The 25,145-nt window shown below is 39.5% G+C and overlaps 2 protein-coding genes across 11 annotated transcripts; one reads left to right on the plus strand and one right to left on the minus strand.

Annotated features, from left to right (window-relative positions):
* Nucleotides 1–2,956: 2,956 nt before the first annotated feature.
* On the minus strand, nucleotides 2,957–13,134 carry LOC115025282 (leukocyte elastase inhibitor-like). Of its 5 annotated transcripts, none has more exons than XM_029457370.1 (10): nucleotides 13,011–13,134; nucleotides 9,680–9,867; nucleotides 8,132–8,302; nucleotides 7,143–7,283; nucleotides 6,837–6,954; nucleotides 5,918–6,060; nucleotides 5,208–5,285; nucleotides 4,874–4,963; nucleotides 4,606–4,786; nucleotides 2,957–4,422 (listed from the first exon to the last, which is right to left on the minus strand). In XM_029457370.1, the coding sequence occupies exons 2-10, from the start codon at nucleotides 9,860–9,862 to the stop codon at nucleotides 4,196–4,198; spliced, it is 1,332 nt and encodes a 443-aa protein (XP_029313230.1). In that variant the 5' UTR covers nucleotides 9,863–9,867; nucleotides 13,011–13,134; the 3' UTR covers nucleotides 2,957–4,195. The 5 variants fall into 5 exon arrangements, with proteins under 5 accessions (XP_029313230.1, XP_029313229.1, XP_029313232.1 ...); XM_029457369.1 differs by having other exon boundaries at nucleotides 12,932–13,120; XM_029457372.1 differs by having other exon boundaries at nucleotides 12,940–13,095.
* Nucleotides 11,907–25,145, plus strand: snx16 (sorting nexin 16). Of its 6 annotated transcripts, none has more exons than XM_029457380.1 (9): nucleotides 11,907–12,089; nucleotides 13,542–14,056; nucleotides 14,430–14,516; nucleotides 16,393–16,541; nucleotides 16,752–16,821; nucleotides 19,464–19,600; nucleotides 19,840–19,962; nucleotides 21,268–21,305; nucleotides 22,478–22,615. In XM_029457380.1, the coding sequence occupies exons 2-8, from the start codon at nucleotides 13,679–13,681 to the stop codon at nucleotides 21,284–21,286; spliced, it is 963 nt and encodes a 320-aa protein (XP_029313240.1). In that variant the 5' UTR covers nucleotides 11,907–12,089; nucleotides 13,542–13,678; the 3' UTR covers nucleotides 21,287–21,305; nucleotides 22,478–22,615. The 6 variants fall into 6 exon arrangements, with proteins under 6 accessions (XP_029313240.1, XP_029313239.1, XP_029313237.1 ...); XM_029457379.1 differs by having other exon boundaries at nucleotides 21,268–21,310; nucleotides 22,478–22,614; XM_029457377.1 differs by lacking the exon at nucleotides 21,268–21,305 and adding an exon at nucleotides 21,381–21,457 and having other exon boundaries at nucleotides 22,478–22,614.

Below are 25,145 nucleotides of genomic sequence, written 5' to 3' on the forward strand. Positions count from 1 at the left end.
AATCAGCAATCCTTTATTAGTCCCACAACGGGGAAATGTATCTTGTCACAGCAAAAGAACATATGAAATAAAAAGGCAGTACACAATAATTAAATAGAATAAAAAATAATATAAGTACAAAGTGGTTGATCGAAAATAAAGTGAATATTGCACAAATTATAAAAAGTGAGTATTGTAAATGGCAGTGATAATTGCACAGCAGTGGTGGAATAGTCTGTTCTTGGTGTGGTGGTCTACCGATCTATCTTTCCATGTTTGTATGTTACGCTCTGTAGAGAGCTGCTTGTCGGGCCAAACTCCGCCGAAGAGCGCACTCGTCCTTTCAGCTCGTGCAGTTTGGCATGTTTTGTACTGTAATGACACTCAAGATTATTTTTCATCACTGCAGACGCGTCCGCACAAACTAGACACACTGGCCTTTTACTTCCACAGAGAAATAATCATTCGTCCATTTCTCCTGGAAAGTGCGACATTCTGCATCCAGCTTTCTCTTGTTTACACTCGCCGTGTTGCGTTCACTGATGTCAATGACCGTATACGGCCCGGAGGCCGGAGGTTCCCCACCCCTGATTTAGCGCAAAACAAAAAAAGTCCCTGATTCATTCTCTGTGGTGATTCCTTGTGGGTGAATAGTAATTGCAGATATATTTTTGAACAGCTACCCGACTGACATTTAATTTAAGATACATTATTTTCACTGATATAAGCCATAACACTCAAATGGTCTTTTCCATCACAATAATCAAAGTGATGGAAATGATTGTTGTGGAAATGACGTTTTGACGCATTTTAAAGAAAATCTCATGATATGTTAGCATGATAACGTCTGCTTTAGAGCTAGCATTAAATAAACACAAAACAGACAATACCAAATGTTGTTTTTCTTATTATTTCTAAATTTAAAGGATATATGACAGCCAATAAACATATTTTTGATTTACCAAATATTGACCTTGATTTGATCTTATATCACTTCCCTTCATGGATCTGTCTTTGTGCTGCAGCCATGTGCTCTCCTGTCACATGACTATGGCTGTGATCACCAAGTTTAAAAAAACTCACCAAATTCACATTTTGCATGGTGTGATGGAAATGACAGGGACCCCAAGGGACAGGTGTTCTTTTTTATAAAAAAAGACATGAAATACTAATATATCTTAAAACACATGATACATTTATTTAAAATGGCCATTTTTGTATCATTTGCACATACAACTAATATTAGGTCAATATTAAATTCAAAACTTAGCAGGTTTGAATATCCAAAATCAGGCCCAGGGACAAGTGATATACAACAAGAACAACACATAAAAGTAAACATAATAGTTTTTATGTAATAAGAATAATCACTGGTCCTTTTGGTGTTAAGTGAGTGTCACAAAAATAAAAAATAGGAAATGTGTTTTAGTTTTTTTTATTTCTGCCAGGGACACAAAAATGACGATAGTTGAAGAATCACCCATTTGTATTTGTATTTTTGATTTAATGTGTGAATAGTTAGCGATATAGAGAAGGTCACATAAAGCTCATTATTAGGCTGTCATTTGTAATATATTGTTGGAGTGGTAAGCAGGCCTATTGTTTTTGGATATTTGGGGAGTTAGGTGGTCCGTGAGTGTTTTTCTATTGGTTATGTGGTCCTTGGTCTGCAAAGGTTTGAGAAACACTGCATTAAACTAATGGTGTGTATGTTAGTGTGTGTGATGCACCTTTTGTCTGACTGACTCAAACCCAGGATATTAAGTCCACAGACTCCAAGTATGCACTTTGAAGTGTCCTGGGTTGTGTTAAGAAATGCTGGAACAACAAACAAGACATTTATTCCCGTACAGTCTGTCGGCAACACTGAGGTCATACAGGGACGACTGGCTTGTTGAGCTTGCTCAGCAGTTGGACAAAGCTGACATGGACATCATCCTTACAATCCTGGGTTTTCAGGTACTGTGGACAAAGAAGACAAAATGTAGCTGTATTCATTTAACTTTTACCAAGTTAATGTCGCACCCGAGACTTTAGGAAAAACTCTTTCAGTACCGTTAGTGGTTTTTTGTAGATCTTTTGTAATCATGTCCTTCTCCGTCAGCTTTTCGAACAAAGCCAAAGAGAAGGGGTGTTGGCCTTGGATAGAGCGGTTGATGATGCCAAAGAAAGGAAGGCAGAGCAGGAATCATTACATTATATACTGTAACTGATACCGCTTGATCTGAAAACGTTTATCTTTCTTCTTGGTACATTAGTATTAGAAAATGTCAATTTAGAGTTGCATTTATTGACTGCAAACATAAAGACCTCATAGATCATGTTTTAAGGATATTTCAAAACTCAGTAGACCGAGTCATTGTGCCAGCATAGGCCTATACATAAAACAAAACTGCATGCAATTACACATACCTTTTGAAGATTTTTATGGCCGAAATTAAAAGAAACATTTGCAAAAGGCTGCCTCCAGAGTAACCCTCCTTCCATATCCCTTCTTGTCAAAATAATCAACTCCAAAGGGATAAGAAGCAGAAATACGGAGAACAATGGGATTGTTATAATCAGTTGGACTTTTAAAACTATATTTAATTATATGTCTGAACCCTTTTGCATTATGAACTGTACCTGTGCCTTTATTTTTGCTCTTTTTATTTATTTTAACTGATACTGCTGTAACCCAGTCTTCACCTGCTCTATGCTCATTAAAAAGTTTAAAAGAAAAAATACCCATGCAATTAATTGGTATTCATTTGGTATGAAATGTATTGCTTAATAATTGTCCATCTGACACAACCCTTTCCCACCTAAACATACAGTTTATATATTCCATTATAAATTGAATCATCAGTTATACAGTCAACCAGATTCAAAAACATAAATATCAAACTAGGACTATGACAATTTATCCAATTCACTTGTTTCGTAGAAATATAATATAGAATATTTTTTGTGTTGCCTGGATAAAGAATGACAGATATTAAGCTGTAAATCAACTGTTTTTTTATTCACTATAAAGCTTCCCAAAAGGCTTTGGCAAATGAGCCAACAACATTTATTTATGCAAAACAAAAAAAACAGTTCACTTACTGTGTCTTACTGAGTTTAGTAGGGATTGTATAAGATCTAACTGCTTATTTAAAGTCAATTCTGTATCGTAAAGCAAGGATTTAAAAGATGAAACAACAATATGATCCATATTACACTCTTTGCTCCGATTCTTCTCCTTTCTTCATATGTAAACACTTCTGTCTTTACTCCATGTTCAGTATATGAATATGGTAAATTACAGATCATTACATTGCACTTTGAGTGGTGAAAATAAAGTAGGTATTATAATTCAATGTTTAAACATAACATAGTCTCAGAAGACGGCAATGTGCATATAATATTATACTGTTTGGTTTACAGATGACAGCTTTACAAATAATCTTTAGATAAAGAGGAGGTTGCTTGAATTTTAAGACATTCAGATGGGAAATAATACAATATTTTTCCATGCTCAATTACAGGACAATACTATTCATATACATTTATGTATATTTATGGCCAGCAATCATTAGATTTGGGATTTAGCACATAAACATCCACAAAGAACAGACTGTGGGAAACGGTTGTAACTCTTTCCATTTTTGAGAGATGAATGGACGAGAGAATGAATAGAATGTGAGGGTGCAGAGGGTGTCGGACATGGATCACAGAGAAGGAGAATGTGGGCAGGACGACAAACAGAAGACAGAATCACTGAGTAAAATGCATGCAAGAAAAATATAAGCACCATAGTTTCCTTTCAAAGACTTTCTTGAGAAATCTCGATCTTGAAAACATAAGACAGGAACACAGATGAGAATTCCCACAAAGTCTAGAGCAGTCATTCTTAATTTTCTTCCAGCAAAACCTATATAGTAGCTACAATAGATATATCCCATCCCTGGCTGAATCAGAATTACTGAATGGGCCTTCTGGGTCAGAGCCTATGTTTGAAGTTACAGCAAGTCACAAAATAACCAAAACAAGACACAAAACAACCAAAAAGAGAGACAAAAAGAGCACAAAGACATGCAAAACTACCAGAGACGTGCAAAACGGCCACAACGAGACACACAAATCACCTAAAAGATAGAATGAGGGGCTCTTGCTCGGATGTTGGAGGGGTGAGGGCCCTTTACATGTCTGAGCCCAGGGGCCCATCGTAGGACTGCAGGACATACAGTAGTGCTCAGTTGGGGGAGCAGTATCGGCCGGCAAAGAGAATGCTCTTGGTGGGGTTGTGTCGGATGAAGAAGAGGAAGGGGTGGTCTGCGTTGAACGTGACAGGAATCAATAATGCGCGTTCTGTTACCACGGCAGCAGTTGCAGCAGCAGCCTCAGTTCCCTCCTCGTTGATCTCCACAAAAGCCTTGTGGACGACTTTGGACAGTACCAGGTCGGTAGTCAAGGACATGCCTGTCAGCAGAGGAGAGAGAGTCTATTGCTTTACCATGCACGCTACATCAGTAACGCAGGCTACTTCATGTGCTTTTGGGTTTTGAAAGACATTTCTATATATTTCGGTATGGGAAGTGGCACTCTTATATTTCTCGCTTAAAATAAATGTTTTATTATATACATTTATGGCATATGTCTCACCAGAAAAGTCACTCATTTGGACATCAAAAGCATCCGTCATGCCCATGCTGATTAGGACGTCATTCAAGTCATACGTCTCCTCCATCTTGAATCGAGGCAGCCTCACCTCAACCTCCGTTAGATCCATCTTGTCTGAGCGAGTCCAATCCACAAATTTCTCATAGGTCAGCTCCTTCTCCAGCTAGTGTGGATAAAATATAAATCATCAGTCTAATTATTAGTGTTTAAAATTGTGCATTTGTTTACTGTATGTGTTTATGTGTCTTACCTTCTCCAAGCCCGTTGTGTCGTCCTCTATCTCATTGGGCAGGAAGATGAGCATGCTGAGGTCCTTGCCTTCATAGGACATCTCTAGGACCTGTCCAAACACATTCTGTTTTTCATTTCATTCCCTTCCATTTGAAGATAATGGGATTAATAACAGGTATGAAGATTCTCTTAAAAACCATAAATCTAATGGTTTAAATCATTGTCAAAATGGAACCAATTGTTCTTGGGATCATAGTAAATCTGTCCACTATCTTTTATTGAAATCTGCTCTGAAAATAACTGAAGTCAGATCGCATGGGCAAAAACATACTGTTGAAAAACATAGACATTACCTGGCAGTTGGCCTCAGAAATGGTGGTGTGAGGGAATTCACTTTTCTGGCGCATCATCTTCACCGATTTAGAGTCATTCTAAAGAAAGCGTCAAACTGAGTTATCATCATATCATACAGTACATATGCAACACTTGTGATATCATAATTCTAACTAACTGACTATGGAAGGCTGAAACATTTCGGAAGACATGCTAAATCGTTTCTTCAGACGAACACCACACGAGTGTTCTGGGATCAAGAGTGTAATCCAGAGGTGGAGGAAGTACTCACATCTTTGCTTAAGTAAAAGTAGAAATACTCTATTACACAAAAAAGCTGAACTTAAAAAAAGTACAATAGTATTGGCATCAAAATGTACTTAAGATGCTAAAAGTACATGTACTCATAGTGCAGAATGGCTCATTTCAGAATCATATATTATATTATTCAGGGAAGAATTTGACTAACGTTGGTCCGCTGCAGTTTGCACACCAGTGGTTTCATTGAGCTGCAGCAGATCAAACTACAAACCAGATACAACATAATGACTAGTACCACTTTCAAGCTGTACATTTCCATCAAGTTATATCAACAGCGCTTTGTAACAGTCCACTATCAGAGTGAGCTCAAGTGAACTGTGCACTACTATGCAAAATATTTCTAAAACCCAGAAAGCTGCTTTTGTCCGTCTGTGTTTCTCCATCCAGTGTTGTTTCTGTGAAGTGTTACCTTGTTCATTCTAAACGGAGCATCAATAGTAGAATCCTCCTGGAACTGTTTGTTCCAGTTGCCTTTGAAGTAGATGGCGTTGACCAGCACCAGCCTGGTCGCGCTGTCCACAACATCCTGGACCAGCAAGTCCTTGATTTTATCTGGTGACAAAAAAATGTTACTTCTTATTCTACTACTACTCAACAATAAAATCTGACAAAACAAAAACAAAATGTTTTTATTCTGTATGAAGTTACTTCCAGCATTTATTGTTGGGAAGTCACAAAAGGTTGTGAACCTCACCGAAGCTAAACAGAGCATTTAGTTGCTCTATATGGGAAATAAATCAAACTGGGAACAACAAAAACAGGCATTTATTCAACTCGTGTTTTGCCTATCGTGAACTTTAGTGGATCATATCGGGTATGGAATTAATATGCAGATTTTCCGCTTCAAAGTGAGGCCAAAATGTGGCATGCAACAGACTAGCTTATGTTTTGTTTTAGCCTAGCCGAAAAATGTTTTTTTTTCAACTGAAGCAGTTGTTGATCACTTGTGGCTGGTTAAGAGGAGTGAGGAGTCAGCGGTCAAATAAAATAGGTTTTTAAAAAATTGTCAAACACCACATCCACGAGAGATTCTTGAGCAAACAGTCATAAATATGCACAAAACACATCATGTTGATGGGTCCAGTAGTATGTGAGATTAGAGCATATTATCTCCTCGCAGGCCCATGCCTGGCAGAGGTAAGGATCAACAGCATGAAGACTGCAGTGAACTCTGAAACAGCACGAGTAGAAGAGTGACCACTTTGAGGGAAAGAGACATTTTTAAAGTTGGAAGATGGCAGACTCAAGCCCTCTACTTTTAGTTTAGCATTTAGTTCCCAATCTAAGTAATGTCCTGATGAGTGTGCATATATTAATGTGAGATCTACGTTGCGTCTGCTTCTCCACCCAGCTGTTGATGTTGACCCTGGCCGCCTCTGCGCCGGCTTTGAAGTCCACAGACTCCAGCTCGGCGTTGTAGTGCGTTCTGGTTTCTGCTAAGAATTCCTAGAATCATAAATAGCACATTTTAATCCTCACACCACAATTGTATACTGTTAACTCACATTAACCAAAGCACAAAGAAGAAATGCTTCATGGAATGTTGCTACAAGGCTGCACATTTACAGGGCTGCTGTTCACTTTCTCAACAGTTAATGAGTTCATGCCGAGCACAAAGAATCACATACACGCACCTCAACAAACTGGTAGGACTGCTCCCCGTACAGCCTGTTGGCAAGGCTGAGGGCGTACGGAACGTCCTCCTTGTTCAGCTCACTCAGCAGTTCGGCAAAGCTTGCGTGGACATCATCTTGGCCATTCTTGGCACTCAGGCACTGCAAACAGCCAGCGAAGAACTGCATGTTACAAAGACACACTGAACCAGTGATAGTTGAAAGACAACTGTATTAGCATATGGATCATTGTGATGCGCTTACCTGTTAAATGATAAGAATAGACACCAAAATCATCATTAACCCTGGTGGTCTGTGCTACAGTTGTGTATGCATTGTGTTGAGTGTTGAGACAACTATAACCAACAGATCAAATTAAACGCTTTCAGCACCTTTAAAGCAACTTATTGTTCATGAATCCATACTGTAGGCCAACATTCACAGTTCTGTTTCAGGGTCAGACCTTTCTTTTTGGAAACAGCTACTGTACAGCCTTCTTTTTGTCTGTATGCTAGCAGGGAATGTTGCCCAGTGACATGAAATTGATGATTTTGGTGTCATTGTTCTCAACATTTAATGTAATTAGAATGACTTTCGGCAACACCAACCACAATCCGGATATTCTCAGAGGTTTAGTTTAACCTTAACCTAATCTAACCTTAACACCTTTAACATATATATACATTTTTTAAGCATTTTCACACACAGTTACACACTATTGTGTTGTTTTAGGCTGTCATCTTCATTGTGGAGCAAAGAACATTTGGGCTGGAGGGATTTTGTTGCTGTAGCATCTGCTGCATAAAGGTTTTTCTGTTTTAACCTTCACTTTACACTTCATATTTCCAAATTTAGTTTAAAACAATGCAGCAATATATTGAAATCCAGCAAGCAAACAAATTGGGGAAATAATAAGTGTGAAACACTCTGGAACCAAGAGAGTTCTCTTCACCAGACGACCCCACCAAGCCTTATCTTAATCATTCTTTTCATTTTGGCTTTGTTACCACCTTGAGCAGATACTGTGGCAGTCTGCTGGACTGGTGTATCTGCGTCTGTATCTGCATCCGCGTCGTCATCTGCGAATGCATCGGCGACTGCGTTTGCGTCTGCGTCAGCTGTGGTACCGTCGGCAGTGGTACCGTCGACAGTGGTTGCTCTGCGTCAGTAAAAGCGAGGACCTGGGGGTGCAAATGGAAGTTTCTCTCATCAGTAAGATCAATGTAAAGTTCAACATTGTTAGTGTGTGGGTGAGGCAGGGCTTGAGAAAAAAAACCCTCTCTAGATCCTAATGTTGGATGACACATGGCATGCATGTACACACACGTTTTCCACAGCATAATTGATGATGCTCAGGCACGATTAGGTTTCTTTTGTTAACCTACAAAGTAAAATTCCATCGTGAACTCATCAGAAACGGTCAAAGTCTTATACCATATCTGTGAAGCTGCCCCTTGCTTTGGCTGTTTCTTTTCATGGCCCTATATTCATCAACTTATGGCTGATTAACTTATTGTCACTCCATCGTCATCCCATGTGTCCGACAGTTGGGAGCAAAACCAAACAAGGCACAATTCATCCAAAACCAGGTTTGTGTTGCATCCCAAAATAACTAAAGAATCAAATGATGAAGTGACCATTTTTTCAACCCCCCCCCCCCCCCCCTATTTCCCTATACTACAGTACTAGAACACAGTGACAGGGTATGTTGTATATATAGTGTACACAATAATCCTACCTTTGTCTCATTGTCTTATTGTTTTCAGTAATTTTTTACTTGATCTCAGACAAGTTTTGTGATTTGCGTAATATTGCTGTAACAGCAGTTTCCCTCATAGTATGAGAAATATTCACATCCCAAGTAGCAATACTCTATGTAGTAAAAGTAAATAAATCAATGCATTAAACAATTTTACAAAAGCAGAAGAACAGCAGTTAGTAAGAAAACTATGGGTACATCAATTTTAGTTTTTGGGTATGTATAGTATACATATATTTGATCTTCTTTCAGTGCATTCATTTAATGAGAATTGTACAAAATAATCAGTGTAATAAGCCGGTAAGTATACATTTGCATGGGTGTATTTGAGTTGGATAAATTGAAAATAACCTAAATAAACTAAACTCAACTGTAATCCAAGGTGGAATAGAACAGATCCCTGCCCTTTCTGCTGTTGTTCGGAGACAGAATGAGTAACATGTTGCATGTTCAGGCACTTTCTCATGCCACACCCAACTATGCAAGTTCCCTAGTGGAAATTCGTGCCAAACCCTACTTTCATCTCTAATGTCATTATGTGCCTGACATTAGACTCATGTTTTTAATATTGATTGGAATATGTATTTTATTCTATTAAGAATACCTAATAAAACCTGTGCACATGACAGAGCTCAAAACCCAAACTCACGCCTTTTTCTCATGACGCAATAATGTGGTTGCGAAATTTCAACATCATAATAAAGGGATTTGTAATGACATTTGAATGCATGCCTGTAGAAACACTTCCAAATGAGTGTGTTGATATGAGAATATGTGTTTAAGTTTGTGTGTAATGTACCTTTGACATCTGCGTGGCTGTGCTGCCCTTGGTCCCCAGCATCACCATAGCCAGGGCTGAAGAGATGCTGAAAGGGGAGTAAAAGATATTTGCGGTCTTGTCGTCGTCACTCAGCTTTTTCAACAAGGCCAGAGAGAAGGTGGTGTTGGCCTTGGATATCTTGGATGGGGTTGGTGTCTCCATTGTGTCTGATAAAGAGCAGAGCATTAGTCAACGCATTATAAACTGTAGCATATCTTTTATCTGATAAGTTGCACAATCCTGTTTGGATATGTTTCCCTGATTATGTGAAACACAAATAGCTTTAGCGAAGATCTAATTGGTAGGAATCAGTCTCTTTTCAGCCACAAGCGGAGGTGAGAAAGTCTTCTTCATCTGCTCTTTACGAGGATGCTCAACGACCATATGAATATTTCAGAGAAGCTACTCAATTCAAATTGTCGTTTTCATGAAATCCACGTCTTTGGCCTCTTGGTTTGATTTGCCAACTATTCAATATTAGTAAGTTTTAAAATGTAAGCAGTTTGTGCAAACCATAAAAAACACTCTTTTGCATTATTGGTTTGTTTTACAGATTGACAATGCCATCCAACAACACTATCCCTTCCCCAGACATGTGTAGACAAATCTCCATTCATTCTTTACCATGTCACTCACCGACAAATATAAATCCATTTAGATTCTTAAACAAAAGTGAAACTCAGTAAAATCACACAGATATTGATCATCACTAGTCAACTACTGCTGCCTCTGGAAACCAGGTGAAAAAAATAATTCTATAAATCCAGAACTGTTGTTTAAAGCCTGGTTCACCCCTGTTATCTTTTGCTATCACTTTTACCATCAAAATCAAATGGCAATAAGGCACATCTACTTACTGACAAAGACTCTTCTTCAAGGGAACAAATTATCTGGAACGATTGAGTTAAAGAAAGACGTGTTCTGTTCGAGCCATCCGTGTTATTTTTCAATCTGACACACCCAAGCTCAAGAAGGCCTGGCAGCCGCTTGAGAAAGTATCTAAAGATCACACCCATTAGTGATAGACACACCCACCCATATTATGTTGTGGGTACATGTTGTGTGTCAATGGGTGTGCTTTGTGAGAGTCTGCTAACCAAAACACCCGATAGAACCATAAAAGGTATGGATAAATGGATGGATGTGTGAAATAATCAAGCAATTCAAAGCAGATTTGACACATTGAACACATTTGTTTTAACATTACTTATACATTCAAACTGTTCTCTGTTTTGGGAGAGGTGAAGTGGGACATTACATAACCTTCCTGCCAATATTGTTGCCATTAGATAAAATCAGATTCTAATTGTAGCAATGTATATGCTCTAGCCTACTTCCTTTTGAAAGATATCTATGAGCTAGTGAGTTGAAAAATGTGTTTTAGTTTTATGGAGAAGAAAATATAGTATGAATTGTGGGGATGAACGTGTGGGATTTGTTGTTGCATCAAACTGGAGTTTTCATTCAACTGGGGATCATCAGTGATAGGCTACTACTTCAAATAAAGATATGTGCATTATTTCTCTACAGGTTAAATAAAAAAAATTGTAATTGTCAGTAGGCTTTAAATAATGAATATAACAATGAACCCAATATAAACATTGACAATACGGACAAAATATTTGCCGTTTTTCTGATTTACAGGATTGTTATCTCATAATTCTAAGAAAGGTTTTCATGGTATCAATCTCTATTTACTTGAGAGTTCGATGTCATGGAAGCAAACATGTCCTGCCTGTTTAGTTTAATCAAGTTTTTGGTTTTAGTTTGAGACATTATCCTACTCGTGCCTTTTATTAGACTTGCTGGAATAAACATGTTTGCTTCCATGAAATCGAGATCTCAAGTAAATGACAGCTTCTTTTAGGATGTTGAGGTGTCTCGTTAATTAAAAAAAAACGGAGCCGTTATTTTCCATGCAAATTCTTCTCAGAATTCTGATAATAATCTCGTTAATAAATTCTGATTTATTGCCCATGAAAACCTTTTCTCATAATTCTGAGAATTGAATGCTGTAAATTCAGACAAACGGAGCATGAACATATTTATTGGAATTCTGAGATAATAATCTTGTCAATTTAGAAAAAAAGAGGACAAATACATTCTTTTTTGAATGCATAACACTTCCGTTCAGTACAGTGCGGTGCGGTTCAGGTTCAGGTTTAATCCTTTTATACATCCATGGGTTCAATAATATGTATGTTACAGCACCCTCACGAGGCTAACTTGAAGCACTGTACCTGTTGTGGTCTGAATTCAGCCGAGTTAACATGAACAGGACAGGGGAGGAGATAATGCAAAGGATTAACAGCAACAGGACAATCAGACACCGGGCTTTATGTGTATAATAACATTATTTTCTGAAGGGGACGGATACTGGCCTGCTGCGGTAAGCAAAAGCCGTTGTCATCATGCGTCAGCTTTATCCAAATAGGCTCCCCGTCCTAGCTTACTAGCTAACGTGGAGGTAATGTGATAGCTTTATATCGCAGGTTCTTTCAGTGGTGTGGAGGACACGCCAAACGCCGTACAAAATGTGTCGATTTAGCGTTACCTTATTTATTATTCGCAACATTCCTGACAACAAAAATAAAAGAAGACTATAAACAAACGATTGGTAATTGCCACTCTATTCGGCATGCATCTAATATTATACGAGTGAGTTAGACTACTTTGTTTAGACTGGTGTGAATGGTAAGCAACCGTTAACGTTACTAAGGGTGCTAACGTTAGCTGCAGCTGTTGTAGCAACTCTGTAATCATGATTTTTGTTAACTGGTTTGCCTGGTGGTTACTTCCTATACCGTTTTTACTACATTGTCTAGGGGCAACTAACCGTAGCTGGTTAGTTGGTTGTAGCAGCAACCGTATTGCTGCTACAAGTTGTGCCTCCTGTGAACCAAGAAGCAGGGTAGCGTTGCACTAACTAACGTTACGCCACATTTTGTTAACGGAGTTCGTCCTGTTAAAAAATAGGTGATTTATCGCAGTTAGATTAGCTCGCTTGCTAACTTTGCCTACCAAACTCTATCCACATAATTAGGCACTTGAATTTAAAAACGTGACTTAAAAGTACAGTCAAAGCAGGATATTAGACAGCCAGTGTTTTGTTGTCATGCTGGCTCTAGTCCCAGTTCGTCATGTTTTTTAAAACAAAACCAAAATAGCTGCAGTCAAGATTTAGTTAGCAGCATCCGCAATAGTTTGTGTAATTTTGTTAAATTATTTTACCAGTCCACCTTTGTACTTCTGTCTGGTTTGTTTCCATCTGTTTTTCCCGTGTGTAGTCCTACAGAGGTGAAAGGCTTACCTCTCTAAACTCCACTGACGCTGAATTAATGCTACACGTTTGACAGGTAGCTGACAGCCTCTCAGTCTGAACATAAATCTATTCCAGACCCCCCCTCCATAAAAATCAACATGCAGGTTCCTCTTTCTTTATTTCAAACCAAAGCGTCATGACTCCTTCCTTTTTGCAGCATTGCAGCTGGGAGGGGTCAGGCTTCCAATGGTGGATAAAAACGAATCAATTGTCAAGATGATCTGGCACACTGATTATCTACAGATCTTCATAGGCTTTTTCCATCATGAATTTTACACTTAATGCACAAACCCATAAATTATGAATGACATTGCTCATGTCAATAATTCATCTGCCCTCACAGTCTGGTACCCTTATTTCAGGATGATGTTTGCTGACAGATCTGTTCTATTGGTGTACGTTTATGGGAAATCTTGAGGATCCCATTTTTCCAGCCTGTTATTATGGAATCTTATAGTCAATTTTCATCATGATAAATAAAATTAACATACCAAATTATTCTTTAATTTGTTGTTAAAGGTGCTCAGAGTCTACATCAGCCCCTTAGGGTAAGCATTACTGCTTCACTTCATCACACAGCACCACTGGAGCGGTATCTGTGTAAAGAACCTTTTTGACTACTGCGGTGGCGGGCCAGGAGTACACAGCTCAGGAAGATGGCGTCACCTTTTGTGCCTGTACCTGTGCCGATGAACAGAGCCTTGTCAGGAGGTAGCACCAAGCTCAGGCGGCCACAGCGAGCTTCATCACTCGGTAGCGTCTCCAACATTTTGGCCGGGGAGGACCACGGAAAAGGATTAGGTTCCCGCCGCCAATCCGGCTGCATGGACAGAGTCAGCCGGAGCAGGACACCACCACCCCTCCAGAGCCCTGTGACACGGGCCAGGGTTAACGGGACTCTGGAGCCCTCTATAGAGTACTCTTGCTGTCCCCGCTCCATATCGGATCCTGCTGGAAGTCAGCAAGACGAGGAGAGGCCTATTACCCCAACTCTGCTGGGGTATGAGGTCATGGAGGAGAGGGCCAAGTTCACGGTATGAAACCAGAAAATCAGCTTACATCATGATAACCTTTTTGAACTTCTATCTGTGGTTCACCAGTTTCAATGCTATGTTATTTAGCCTATATTGACATGTAGATTGGCAGCACATGAACCTATTTAACGGTTTACTTACCGTTCCAGTGGCAGGACAACACTTGAACAAAGGGGATAGACATGTCCACTGAGGACAAGCATGATGCATACAAGAGATTAAAAGTCTAACGTCAACATTTACTAAGCACACAGGCATTTATTCATTTGATACAAATCATCCACAAGCACTTAGCAAATGCAACAACTCTATACTTTTGCATTAATATATGAGACTTTAACATTGGGTGTGTGTTTTCTTATCTCTGCTGCAGGTATTTAAAGTCCTGGTGAGGAAGACTCCAGATGAGAGCTGGGTTGTTTTTCGAAGATACACAGACTTTTCCAGACTCAACGACAAGGTATGTTTGTGTGTGTTGTATTTACTTATGTGTGCATTTGCATGTTTGTGTGGAAAGTATGGGCAGGCCCATCTGAAGCTTTATTTTGTTCTGTTTTTGACCATTAAAGTATTGCTTTCAGCATGCTTTCTTTTGTTTTTGAGTGCACTGTGGAACTGATTAGAGCTGCACAAAGAAGCCTTCTGTTCCCAAATAGCCAACAGGCCCGAGCCAACTAGAGGAGCAGGTTTCTCGTGGTTTCGGAAAGGACAATTTGGTCACAGATTACAAAAGGGGAAAAATATTAAGCCATGTGATACTGTGTGATGAATAATAATCTACAACAAGAAAATATGATGGGTGGAAAGCTGCAACAAACGAGCATAAAATTATCTTTGTGTGTCTGCAAAATATTGATTAAAACTATCACCGAAAGGCACAATTAACTAATTCATAAACACTAACCCCGGGCAAGAAGAATGGAAAAGCAGAAGGCTGGAACACCCGACATTCAACAAGTGGAGAGCGAGGGCAAAGAGGGGGTTGTGGACATCTTTTCCTCTAATCTTGTGGCTTTTCCATAGAGCCAGCTGTAATGTTCACGCTGTGCTTGATGACCCTAAGCAGCCCATGTTCTGTAACTGTAGAGGCCTTATTGGTCTTACATTTAACGGTCTGGAAATGTTTCAGCTTCAGGTGCATCAATCAGTGTGTCACATAAACATTTGATGATATTTATATGTGTAATTATCCAAAAGCCATTACAGTTATTTAAGAGGACTTGCATTCTGCATATATAGCCAAACATGCACATGTAATTGAGATAAACGACAACATGCATCTGGCATCATACACACATGATCAGGTTTTCAACATGTATCACGGCCTCCACACTGTGCGGCTGACGCCAAACATTGCTGTGTTGTAGTTTGGACCTCAGCCAACATTACATTGCTGTACGTTAATGCACATGGCTCAGGCTACCAAATGTTAGAACAAGTAGCAAACTGACATCAGAGCCTGTTATCAATACAGTATCTCCAGAAGCTGACTACATGCAGTCAGAAATTGCTTTGTCTTAATCGGCATACATGTGGTTTGGGGTTTTGGAAATTGCGAAGCAATGTTGACATTAGGACAGAGAGATGGAGGTAGGCATGATTGACTTTGAAGGCTCCAGTACAGGCATAGCCTTTATTCCAAAGATGAAGCAAATAGCAGGTCAGTAAGTTTATGCAAGGCATTTGGAAACATTTAGTAATTCCTCTCTAAATTGATTTAGTTAATTTAATAACATTGTGATAAGTTACTTTGAGTTTTCATGTAAAACATTCCATCTACCCACTGAGCCATTGTCTGGTTTGGCAGAGAATGAGGCTGGGGGAGATGCAAGGGTTATCAATAGAGGCAATGTATGTTTTATTTTCTTTCTCCTCGGTTCCCATTACTCCCATTACTGTGGGTTTGTGCCATACCATGGTGATTAACTTAAGGGTTATCCAGAAGCATCAACACTTGTATATAAGTAGAATCATGTTTCAGGAAAACTGAGCTAATATGTTATTTTAAATATACGATCATATTTTTATTGAAGAAATTGTCACCTTTTAAAATGAACGCATGTATCAAATGTGAAAATGTGTTAACATGTAACAACCTAACAATGTGGTTATTTAGTTAAGGATGCAGATGGGAGGTCAGACTGTGCTTCAGGGAGCAGCAGCACAAACTATTTCTCTTGGTCTTTGCCACTTTTGTCTCTGCGATGAGTCCTTGCATGTCAATAACTTCATATTGTTTTAAACACTGAATAGTATTGTTTCACTGTTACCGCTGTAACTGTATGATATAAATCATGTAATACTCATTCCTCTCTCTTTGTTTGTGTGTGTTCCAGCTGAAGGAGATGTTCCCAGGCTTCCGCCTCTCGCTGCCTCCGAAGCGGTGGTTCAAGGACAACTATGAAACCGACTTCCTGGAAGACAGACAGTTGGGACTACAGGCCTTTTTGCAAAACCTTGTTGCACACAAGGACATTGCCAACTGGTATGTCACATGACAATGCAGCTATTCTTATGATTTAAATGAAATTATTTCACCTTTTTGTGTAAACTAAATGTTTTGCCAAGTGGTCACCTGATAATCGATAATTCCTACTTTAAAAAAATTAATATATATTGTGTTACTGAGCACACTGGTCTGTTCAAAAACAATGCACTCATACATTCGTGTCACACTATTTGTTCTCCTTGACAGCCAGGCAGTGAGAGAATTTCTGTGTCTGGATGACCCACCTGGGCCTTTTGATAGTCTGGAGGAGAGCAGAGTAAGTGTGCATATACATGTGAATGTGTGTTTGTGCTGCTGTCCATGTCACCTGAGGCCTTTATTACAGAGAAGTATTGTTATTGTAGAAGGGCCGGGTATTGAAAATGAATACAGAAATTTGAGAACAGACCAAGTTTGGTCCATAGCAGGAAGTGTAGAAACCTTTTCTTCATAATCTTAAATCCTTTACTCACTGGGGCCGGGTTTTTTTTAAAAATGAATTTGCATGTCAATATATTTGTTCATGAGTACTTTAACACAGAACGCAAATATTCAACGTAATGCAAAACTATTACGGACAAAAGGACATTATTCTTTCTACGGATGAGGTTGATTTTTCTACCTTTTTATCTCAGATTGCCAGATTCTGCTCTCGGTCAGTAGGATCCAAGTAGTTGGTCCTCTGCCTGCGCAAATCTTTTTGAACCTTTTATCAACAAGTATTGAAACTGTCTAACATTCTAATAACTGCAGGTATGAATAGTTTTAATGCGGAATATTTGCAGTATTTTGCATATTTGTGTCGTTTATTTGTCGTTACTGCATCATAGCCACAAAAGTCATCACAGTTTAGATTACAGATATAAATAACGGAGAGCTTCTGTAGAATGACCTCATTATACTGTATCACGATTCAGGAACTCTGGGTTAATGAGGAAGTCTGTGCCAAACGTACAGTGCTGAGGTTATGTCTTCATCTCTCCCAGATGAACTAAACACATTCTATGCACTGTTTGAGACCAACAAACAGAGGACGTACAAAAGGCCCAGTACCCCTGCCCATTAATACCATCCAGGGCAGATGTGTGCAGATCTTTTAAAAGGATTAACCCATGCAAGGCAACTGGACCTAATGGTATCCCTAGCCGAGCTCTCAAGGTGTGTGCGGATTAGCTGGCAGATGTTTTCAACCTCTCACTGCTCCAGTCTGTAGTCCCCAAGTTTCAAAAATAACCACCAAAGTCCCTGTCCAAAAAAAGCCCTCTGCCTGAACGACTACCGCCCAGTAGGACTCACCTCCATCATCAGGAAGTGCTTTGAGATGTTCACCTTCATCACCTCCTCCCTGACTCACTGGACAAACTTCAATTTGCATTCAGGCCAAAAAGATAGACACCATCACCCTAGCCCTCCACACTGCCCTCTCACACCTGGACCAGAGGACCACATATTTCAGAAGGCTGTTTATTGACTATGGTTCAGCATTTAACCTTCAAGCTCACAGACCCGGGACTCAACACCACGCTCAATGATTGGAAACTGAGCTTCCTGATGGGCAGGCCCCAGGCTGTTGGCATGGGCGCCACCACATCCATCAGCCTCCATCAGTAAACACAGGAGCCGCTCAGGGCCACCCATAGCTCCAACACCATCATTGCTGATGACACGCCCATCACCGGCCTCCTTCAGGTTCCTCTATGGTCACATCAGTGAGGACCCGACATGGACTCACCAAAAAGACGCCATCAAGACTGCAAGACTGCAAGACAGCGGCTTTTCTTCCGCACACTGAGGAGATTCAACATGGACTCCAGGATACTCTGAAACTTCTACAGGAGCACCATCGAGAGAATCCACATCACATCAGGACAGAGCTGCCTCCATGGAGGAGCTCTACACCCAAGGGTTCAGGAAGAAGGCCAAAAGGATTATCAAGGATCACCTCAGCCAAAAAATGATCCTGCATCAACAAGCTCGGGGACAGTTCCATCCCGAAGACCTTAACCTTTGAGCTCCTGAGCTCATCACTATGACATTTTACCATTATATACTGTTCAAAATGTTAACACCTATGTAGATATATTTATATATTATGCGTATACATTTAATACATTCTTGTTTACATTCAGCTTATTAATTTGTAATATTGTCTACGACACATTTATATTATTTTATTTTATATTTAATTTATGTCACTATTATTTTTACTCTCACTATTTTATGTCTTAGATTCTCATTCAATCTCTTGTGTGATTTTCTTTTCTTTCAATGCATACTTAAAGAGCAGTGTTGCCCTCAGATCCAAGATGTTCTTTGCCAACGACTGCTTCTCTGTAATTGTTGTGCATATGATAATAAAGAACTTGAAACATTTGTATTCATCTTTGAATTTGCTGCCGTAGCCCTTTCTGCTGTCACCTTTGTTTTCATTGTCTGAGCTTTTAGGACCGACCATCATCATCTTTCATTCATACTGTCTGAAGTTGTCTCTGTTCCTCTGTGTGTGTGTCTTAGGACTGCATTCAACACTGACGCTTTTAAGAAGAGTTTTATGTTTGACTTTTCAAGTCCCTGCCAAACCTCAGGTATCACATGCACACTGTATTTGAGCATTTAAAATTATACCCAGCCGTTCATCTGACAGGAATATGAAGTAGTGTGATGTCAAAGGGCACTTTTTACACCAGGTCATAAACATGACTCGCTTGTAAAATAAAATACTTGACTTCACCTGGACTTGTTTTCAGGCAGACACCTCAAACATGTATTTTCAAAACGGTTTGTAGTTTAAAGCGTTGTTTTTAGATGAATGTACAGTCTGTCTTTTAGGTTTAAGTTACCTAAAGGGTTTGTGCCCCACCCTTTGTTTCCACCGTCACAATATTTTCAGTTCTTTTCTCTGTCACTGCCTCCCTCCAGGCATTCTGTGAGACTCTGGAGGAGAGCAACTATCGTCTCCAGAAGGAGCTGCTGGAGAAACAGAAGGAGATCATCTCCCTCAAGAGGAGGCTGGAGGAGAGGGAGAAAGCCCTCCTGCTACTGGAGAAGCAAGTCAAGTCAGTACACATTCAGAGACACACACATAGATACAAGACTTGGGAGTAAATTTTAGACACGCGTGTAATAAATTACATACAAGCAAGTCACATCTGGTTCACACCATGTGTTGCGTTTTAGGCAGTTGTAGTTGTCCACACACAAGTTCTAAAATAGAGTTAAAAAATGTAATTGTAATGTCAATAAGAACCACCTGGTTGTGTGTGTGTTTGTGTGCGTGTGTCTCTGTCTGTCCCAGTGGTGAGTGTATGAGTCCAGCCTCTGTGTGTGGTCTGTCAGCTCAGGGCAGTGACAGCAGTGCAGATGCAGATGTGGAGTCATCTGCTGTAGAGGCTGATCAGGATGTGCCTGACGATACTGGGTAAAAAACACCACACGCACCACAAATGCAGAGACCAACTCACACAGCCACATGTTCTATCAAATCAGTAATGACTATAATAATTACAGTAGTTAACCTTTTTAAGTAAAACTTACCTGCAGCCTCTTGTTTTTGCTGACGTGAAAATTGAGCCCAAAGTAAATTTTCAAATGCTTTTAGGAAGTGGGTCAGGGGTCAAGGGAAAGGTTAAGTGGTGAACTTGAAATGCTGCATGAATCATCTTAAGGCGCATTCATTCTCTGATCTTTGCTTATATAAATATAGCTGTTTTTGACAAGCTCACGTTTCACTTTGTGTTGAGGTTTCAAGTTTATTTTTCTTCCACTTTACACATGCACAGTAACTACAATGATCCTGATGATGCAATGAGTGTAAATGATATTCTAGGAAATTCTACTAGTTCTAACGAAACTCCATTTAAGCCTTTCGAGGAAGTAAAGAGGTTTATGCCCCATTAAGTGCTGGAAACACTTAATGTGAAACAGACGGAGGATGTGTTGAGTTAGCATCATCAGCAAATTAACACGGCAACATTGCATTTAAACCATGTTCTCTGTTTCTACCTATAGTTATAAAAGTATTCTAATTCCTTAAGTCAAAGTGGCAATACCACAATGAATAAACAAAACCGTAAAAGTCCATCTCGAGACAAACGACAGCAAATGTAAGAAGTAAATAAGTTCAGTGGCACTTTCCCTGTTCTGAGTCACGGCCCTGCTGGTGTCATTGGTAACTCTCCCAACTGTGAGCATTCATTAGTCCTCACCAGCTGCCAGCCTCTTTTATTGCTCTGTATTGATGTATTAGTCTTTAAAAACAATGGTCTCAATTACTACAGACAGTACAGAGACAGAGACAAGCTACTCTATATTTTCCTGATGTCTTTTATTATTACCCACTGATGGTACGTTTAATGACTCGGCATCTCCGTCTCCACATGACGGTCAGATATCAGTTTTCATTACCAGCGATTGATCCCATTTGCTGGAAATTTTGAGTTATGTTACTGTGTTTCTAATGTCAACAAATACATAACCCACAGTTTCCTTTTAATGAATTAATGAAAAATAACAGCCATACAGTTAGACTTCAACACATGTCTGGGATTCGTCCTTTTAAAGAAATTATTTATTGCCATGCACGTCTGTGAAGATCAGTGATTTGAAAGTGAAAAGGTGATTACCGTTTTCATCATAGTCGCACCTGTTAGTGTTCTTTTTTTTTTCTTTGAATGTTTCCCCTTCCCTTTTTGTGTTTTTATTTTATTGCCCTTATATTTCACAGCAGTGCTGCCCCAATCTGAACAAAGAGCCCCATAACATGTGAGGTACTTAATATACACGCTCAGCAGGCTAACACTATGACATACTGTCTTTTCTTCTTCTTCTTCTTCTCAGTAGCATGCATCCCACTGTTAACTACATTACTACAATGGAGGTGTCTGGTTTTGTGGTATCAGGATGTTAAAGCACAGGTTAGGATTATTTTCAAGTCTGGTTTTGATACAATGCTCGCATGCTATATGTGCAGTTCATTTGACTGTTATTGTGCCTCCTGTCCACACTGGCAGTGTGTAATCACATGTGAGTATTGTGTTAAGATTTACTTGAAGAAAAATACAAACGTATCGTATTTATATGCTTGCAGTCGGGATGTTTGTCAAGGTTGGGGTCGGGTTAATTTCAGTGCACCTAATTCAGTAAAAGATCTTAAATTCTCTGCTACTACGGTGGCCTAATGGACCTTAATGGACCTTAAAGGACCTTAAAGGAAAGGTGTTTTTAAAAGTTCTTGTTATTTATAATAACATGATTGAACAGAAGTCAACTGTTAAGTATTATTTCCACCTAATTTGCCCCCAACAGTGGCGTGTATACATTGTACTGCAATGTTCTGTGCGCTGTAATCCTTTTGGCTGTGCCACACTGCTCTCCTGCGTCATATGTGATTTAACACATGCTGTTAGCGCCTCTCTTTCACGTGGTGATGTGTGTTCACTACCTGGGAGTTGTAGGTTGTTGGATTTCAGGTCTTCCTCCTTCCTCCCCCCCATCTGGTGTCCTTAACATGCGGGGGAAATCCCTTTTTATTAAATCTGCGTGTGCAAAACAGAAGCTTGTCTTCTAGCTTCTAGTAAGTAATAAAGATCTAGATTTGGATCTCAACTAGTCTCAAATTGTGTGGATTGTGAGATGGGACAGAGTTGGAGGTAAAACTTGTCTTCCTGCTGTGTTTTCAGTGGACCTGTAACTGTAACTTGCTGGTGTTATTGTGGCATTAATAATGTTTGTACAGTATGTGCCTCCTCCCACAAGGATGGCTCACGAGTTTGGGCTATATTAACAACTCTCCCCTGCTGAACATTTCCTCTTGGATCCTCTCCGTCTGTCTGGCTTTACGTTGTCTGTACGGTTCTCACAATGCATTTATTTTTGATTTGAATGAGTTAATGCCTGACTGTGTTTCCTCTCCTGTGATCTCCCTCTCTCCCTAGTGGCATGTGTGAGGTCCAACCAGTGACGTCCTCTGCGTGTTGGTGTGGCCCGTCACTCAGCACTTCTCCTCCGGTCATCCAGGTCACTCAGCTTTACCACCAGAAGCTGGAACAATAACAGTTAACACTGGTCTTCCTCTTCTCCTTTTACACCCATCTCCTCCTCCTCCCCTGCTAGACCACTTCACCTTCCTCATGTTTTAGTGCTATTCAATACACTTAGTTTGTTTCTCTTTCTTTTGTTTACCTTACCATTCCCTCCTCCCACCACAACTCCCATTCCACCTTTCCACCTTCCAGATTGTAGCCGCTATTTTACCTTCAGTTGTTGGAGTTGGATCTGAAGCAGCCTTTATCTGTGAATGAGTTCAGAGGGAACCATTTTTTTTCTGCAACAGCCTGTTTCACTTATATTTCCCCCTTTACGATCATTTTATCTTCCCGTACAGATGATTTAATTCTGAAGACCTTGTGCAATTTGTGAAAAATTATGAACTATATCTGGAATTGCACGTGTGGGGATTCTTAATCCTCCTCGTTCACTTTTCAACCTTGTACCGCGGCCGCCAGATTGGATCAATTTGATCCCGCGGTTACGAAGCCAAAGTTTGGCTTCTTGACCAAAAAGAAATAAGATAACTTGAAGACATTCACAACTGTGACAATCTACAGTAAACCTGAAGCATCATCTCATGCGATTCTGCAGACGTGCATTGCCTTATGGCTCCCTACTTGTTACAAGAGACCCTCCTCTCAACCAGGGAAACAACACCCCCATGTGGCTATATAAATAAAGAATTAAAAAAGTCTGGATAAATAAAAAGTCTCAGGATACACAGGTAACCAGGTGGGTATCACAGAGGATTGATAACTTTCTGTTTGCAAGTACTTGCATGTCATTGCTTTGTGCTGCCATCGACTCTCATTGAAGAAACCTCACTGTGTTTGCATCTAAAGTCCGAGATTCCCCCTTGTTTTAGTGCCATGCGTGATTTGTGATAACCTTAAGTCCTGCAAGAGACCATGAAATCTGTAATGTACTCTACTGAGAGAGAGAGAGAACCAAGAAAATGTGGCCTATTGTTGCTTTTTGAATAATGCAATGTACAATATCATGTCCTTTCCCTGACTCCTGCATCAGTTTGCTTTTAGACATTATGACAATATAAGGCCATAAATATTTACAACATTAAACCTCTGGCACCTTGCCTGTTAATAGAGTGCAGACAGAGCCTGGATATTGTAACATGGGTATAATTTAAAGGGATTAGTTCACCCACTTTACAAAAAACATATTTTTCTACTTAGCCCTACTGGTGTGTAACGATGCACAAAGATTTATCTGCTGACGATTTTAAGATACCTACTTAAATTTCTTCCTTTATCTTGACACAATTTGGGTGAATGGGTTCTCTGTGGTGCTCAAAGCGTTGGAAAATGACATGAAAAACTCAGCAATAATCTACAGATAATCCACAGACGAGACGAGTTTTCATCTATTGAAGAATAATCCTTTTTGACGTGGCCGTCTGCGCTTAACATGCTGAGTAACTGACCTTCGCTGTATTTGGTTGGAAGCAAACATTTCACAGCCAAATATCTCAAAATCTCAGCACGCAAAACCAAAACTATCCACAGGGCCAGATACCGAGTGTAGGCGAGAATGTTTTTTGCAGTTTGGGTGAACTAACCTTTTAAGAAACACTATCGTTTATTTATTTTTAGATGAACCTCAGCTTCAGTTAAGGAATGCAGAAAGAAACCCCCACCAGTGGTGTTATACATACATGAACACAATCCAGAAGTTTTGACCTGTAAATTCTGAAAACCTTCATTTCAATAACACAGCAGGGGTTTAGATCAAGGCCATTGAAAATAAGACAAGGAACCATAATGCTACTATTTCAGGAAGGACTGGGTCACGTTAGTGTTACCAGAGAATACACCTCATCAAAAGCCATATTAAACACTTGAGAGGAGGCTTCACATGTGGTAGTGTGTGCGGACCGGTTTTGAGTAAATTACGTGTATAATAACGACGCTTAATGTTGAATAGTCTGCAACTAGGCCTGGGAAAAGGTAATGTGATGCACTTTATGGATGAATGGCAACCCATAATGTTTGTTTTTACTACTTTATTTGTGTGTGACGGAAACGTGCCTTTTCAACCACTGAATCTGTCTAATATGTTAATATGTCATATGTAGTTTTATTTCACGTTTTCAGTTTGTTTCATGTAATTCTAAGTGCCTTGACCATCTTTTCCCTAATGGAACGTTTCCTTCGATGTGTTTAAATAGCTTTATAGATTTGTGTAGAACATGAAACGTGTGTAGGAATTTCATCTGACGGAGATAATGATTTAAATGAAACTCTTGCGTGTATGTCGTTGCTTGGAGTAGACTGAAGGGACGTGTTTTTGTAATATTACATGAATTATTATGAAGTCTTAGTTCACATATGCACCTATAGTTGCACTATCAAATGCTTTACACCATTAATGTCCTGGATTTAAAGGGATAATTCACCGAGACATTTGGGCAGAAATGAAATCTGTAGATACTGTAACACATGCTATAGCAGAGATGTTTATGAGAAAAAATTCTTTAATTCACACAATTAAACGTGGAATGATCTATTGAATAAACATTGTTTCCTCACTTTTAAA

This window comes from Cottoperca gobio, chromosome 20 (assembly GCF_900634415.1).
Source record: "Cottoperca gobio chromosome 20, fCotGob3.1, whole genome shotgun sequence".
NCBI classification, from domain to species: domain Eukaryota; kingdom Metazoa; phylum Chordata; class Actinopteri; order Perciformes; family Bovichtidae; genus Cottoperca; species Cottoperca gobio.

Excerpts from the sequence above, each read along its gene's own strand:
- LOC115025282 (XM_029457369.1), bottom strand. The coding sequence starts at position 12,968 with ATGGAAACAAACCAGACAGAAGTACAAAGGTGGACTG. Across the intron at positions 5,286-5,917 it reads CTCCGTTTAGAATGAACAAG|AATGACTCTAAATCGGTGAA; the intron begins GTAACACTTCAC and ends CGCTTTCTTTAG. Across the intron at positions 4,787-4,873 it reads ACACAACGGGCTTGGAGAAG|CTGGAGAAGGAGCTGACCTA; the intron begins GTAAGACACATA and ends TATCCACACTAG.
- snx16 (XM_029457375.1), top strand. The coding sequence starts at position 13,679 with ATGGCGTCACCTTTTGTGCCTGTACCTGTGCCGATGAACAGAGCCTTG. Across the intron at positions 14,057-14,429 it reads AGGAGAGGGCCAAGTTCACG|GTATTTAAAGTCCTGGTGAG; the intron begins GTATGAAACCAG and ends TCTCTGCTGCAG. Across the intron at positions 16,542-16,751 it reads CACAAGGACATTGCCAACTG|CCAGGCAGTGAGAGAATTTC; the intron begins GTATGTCACATG and ends TCTCCTTGACAG.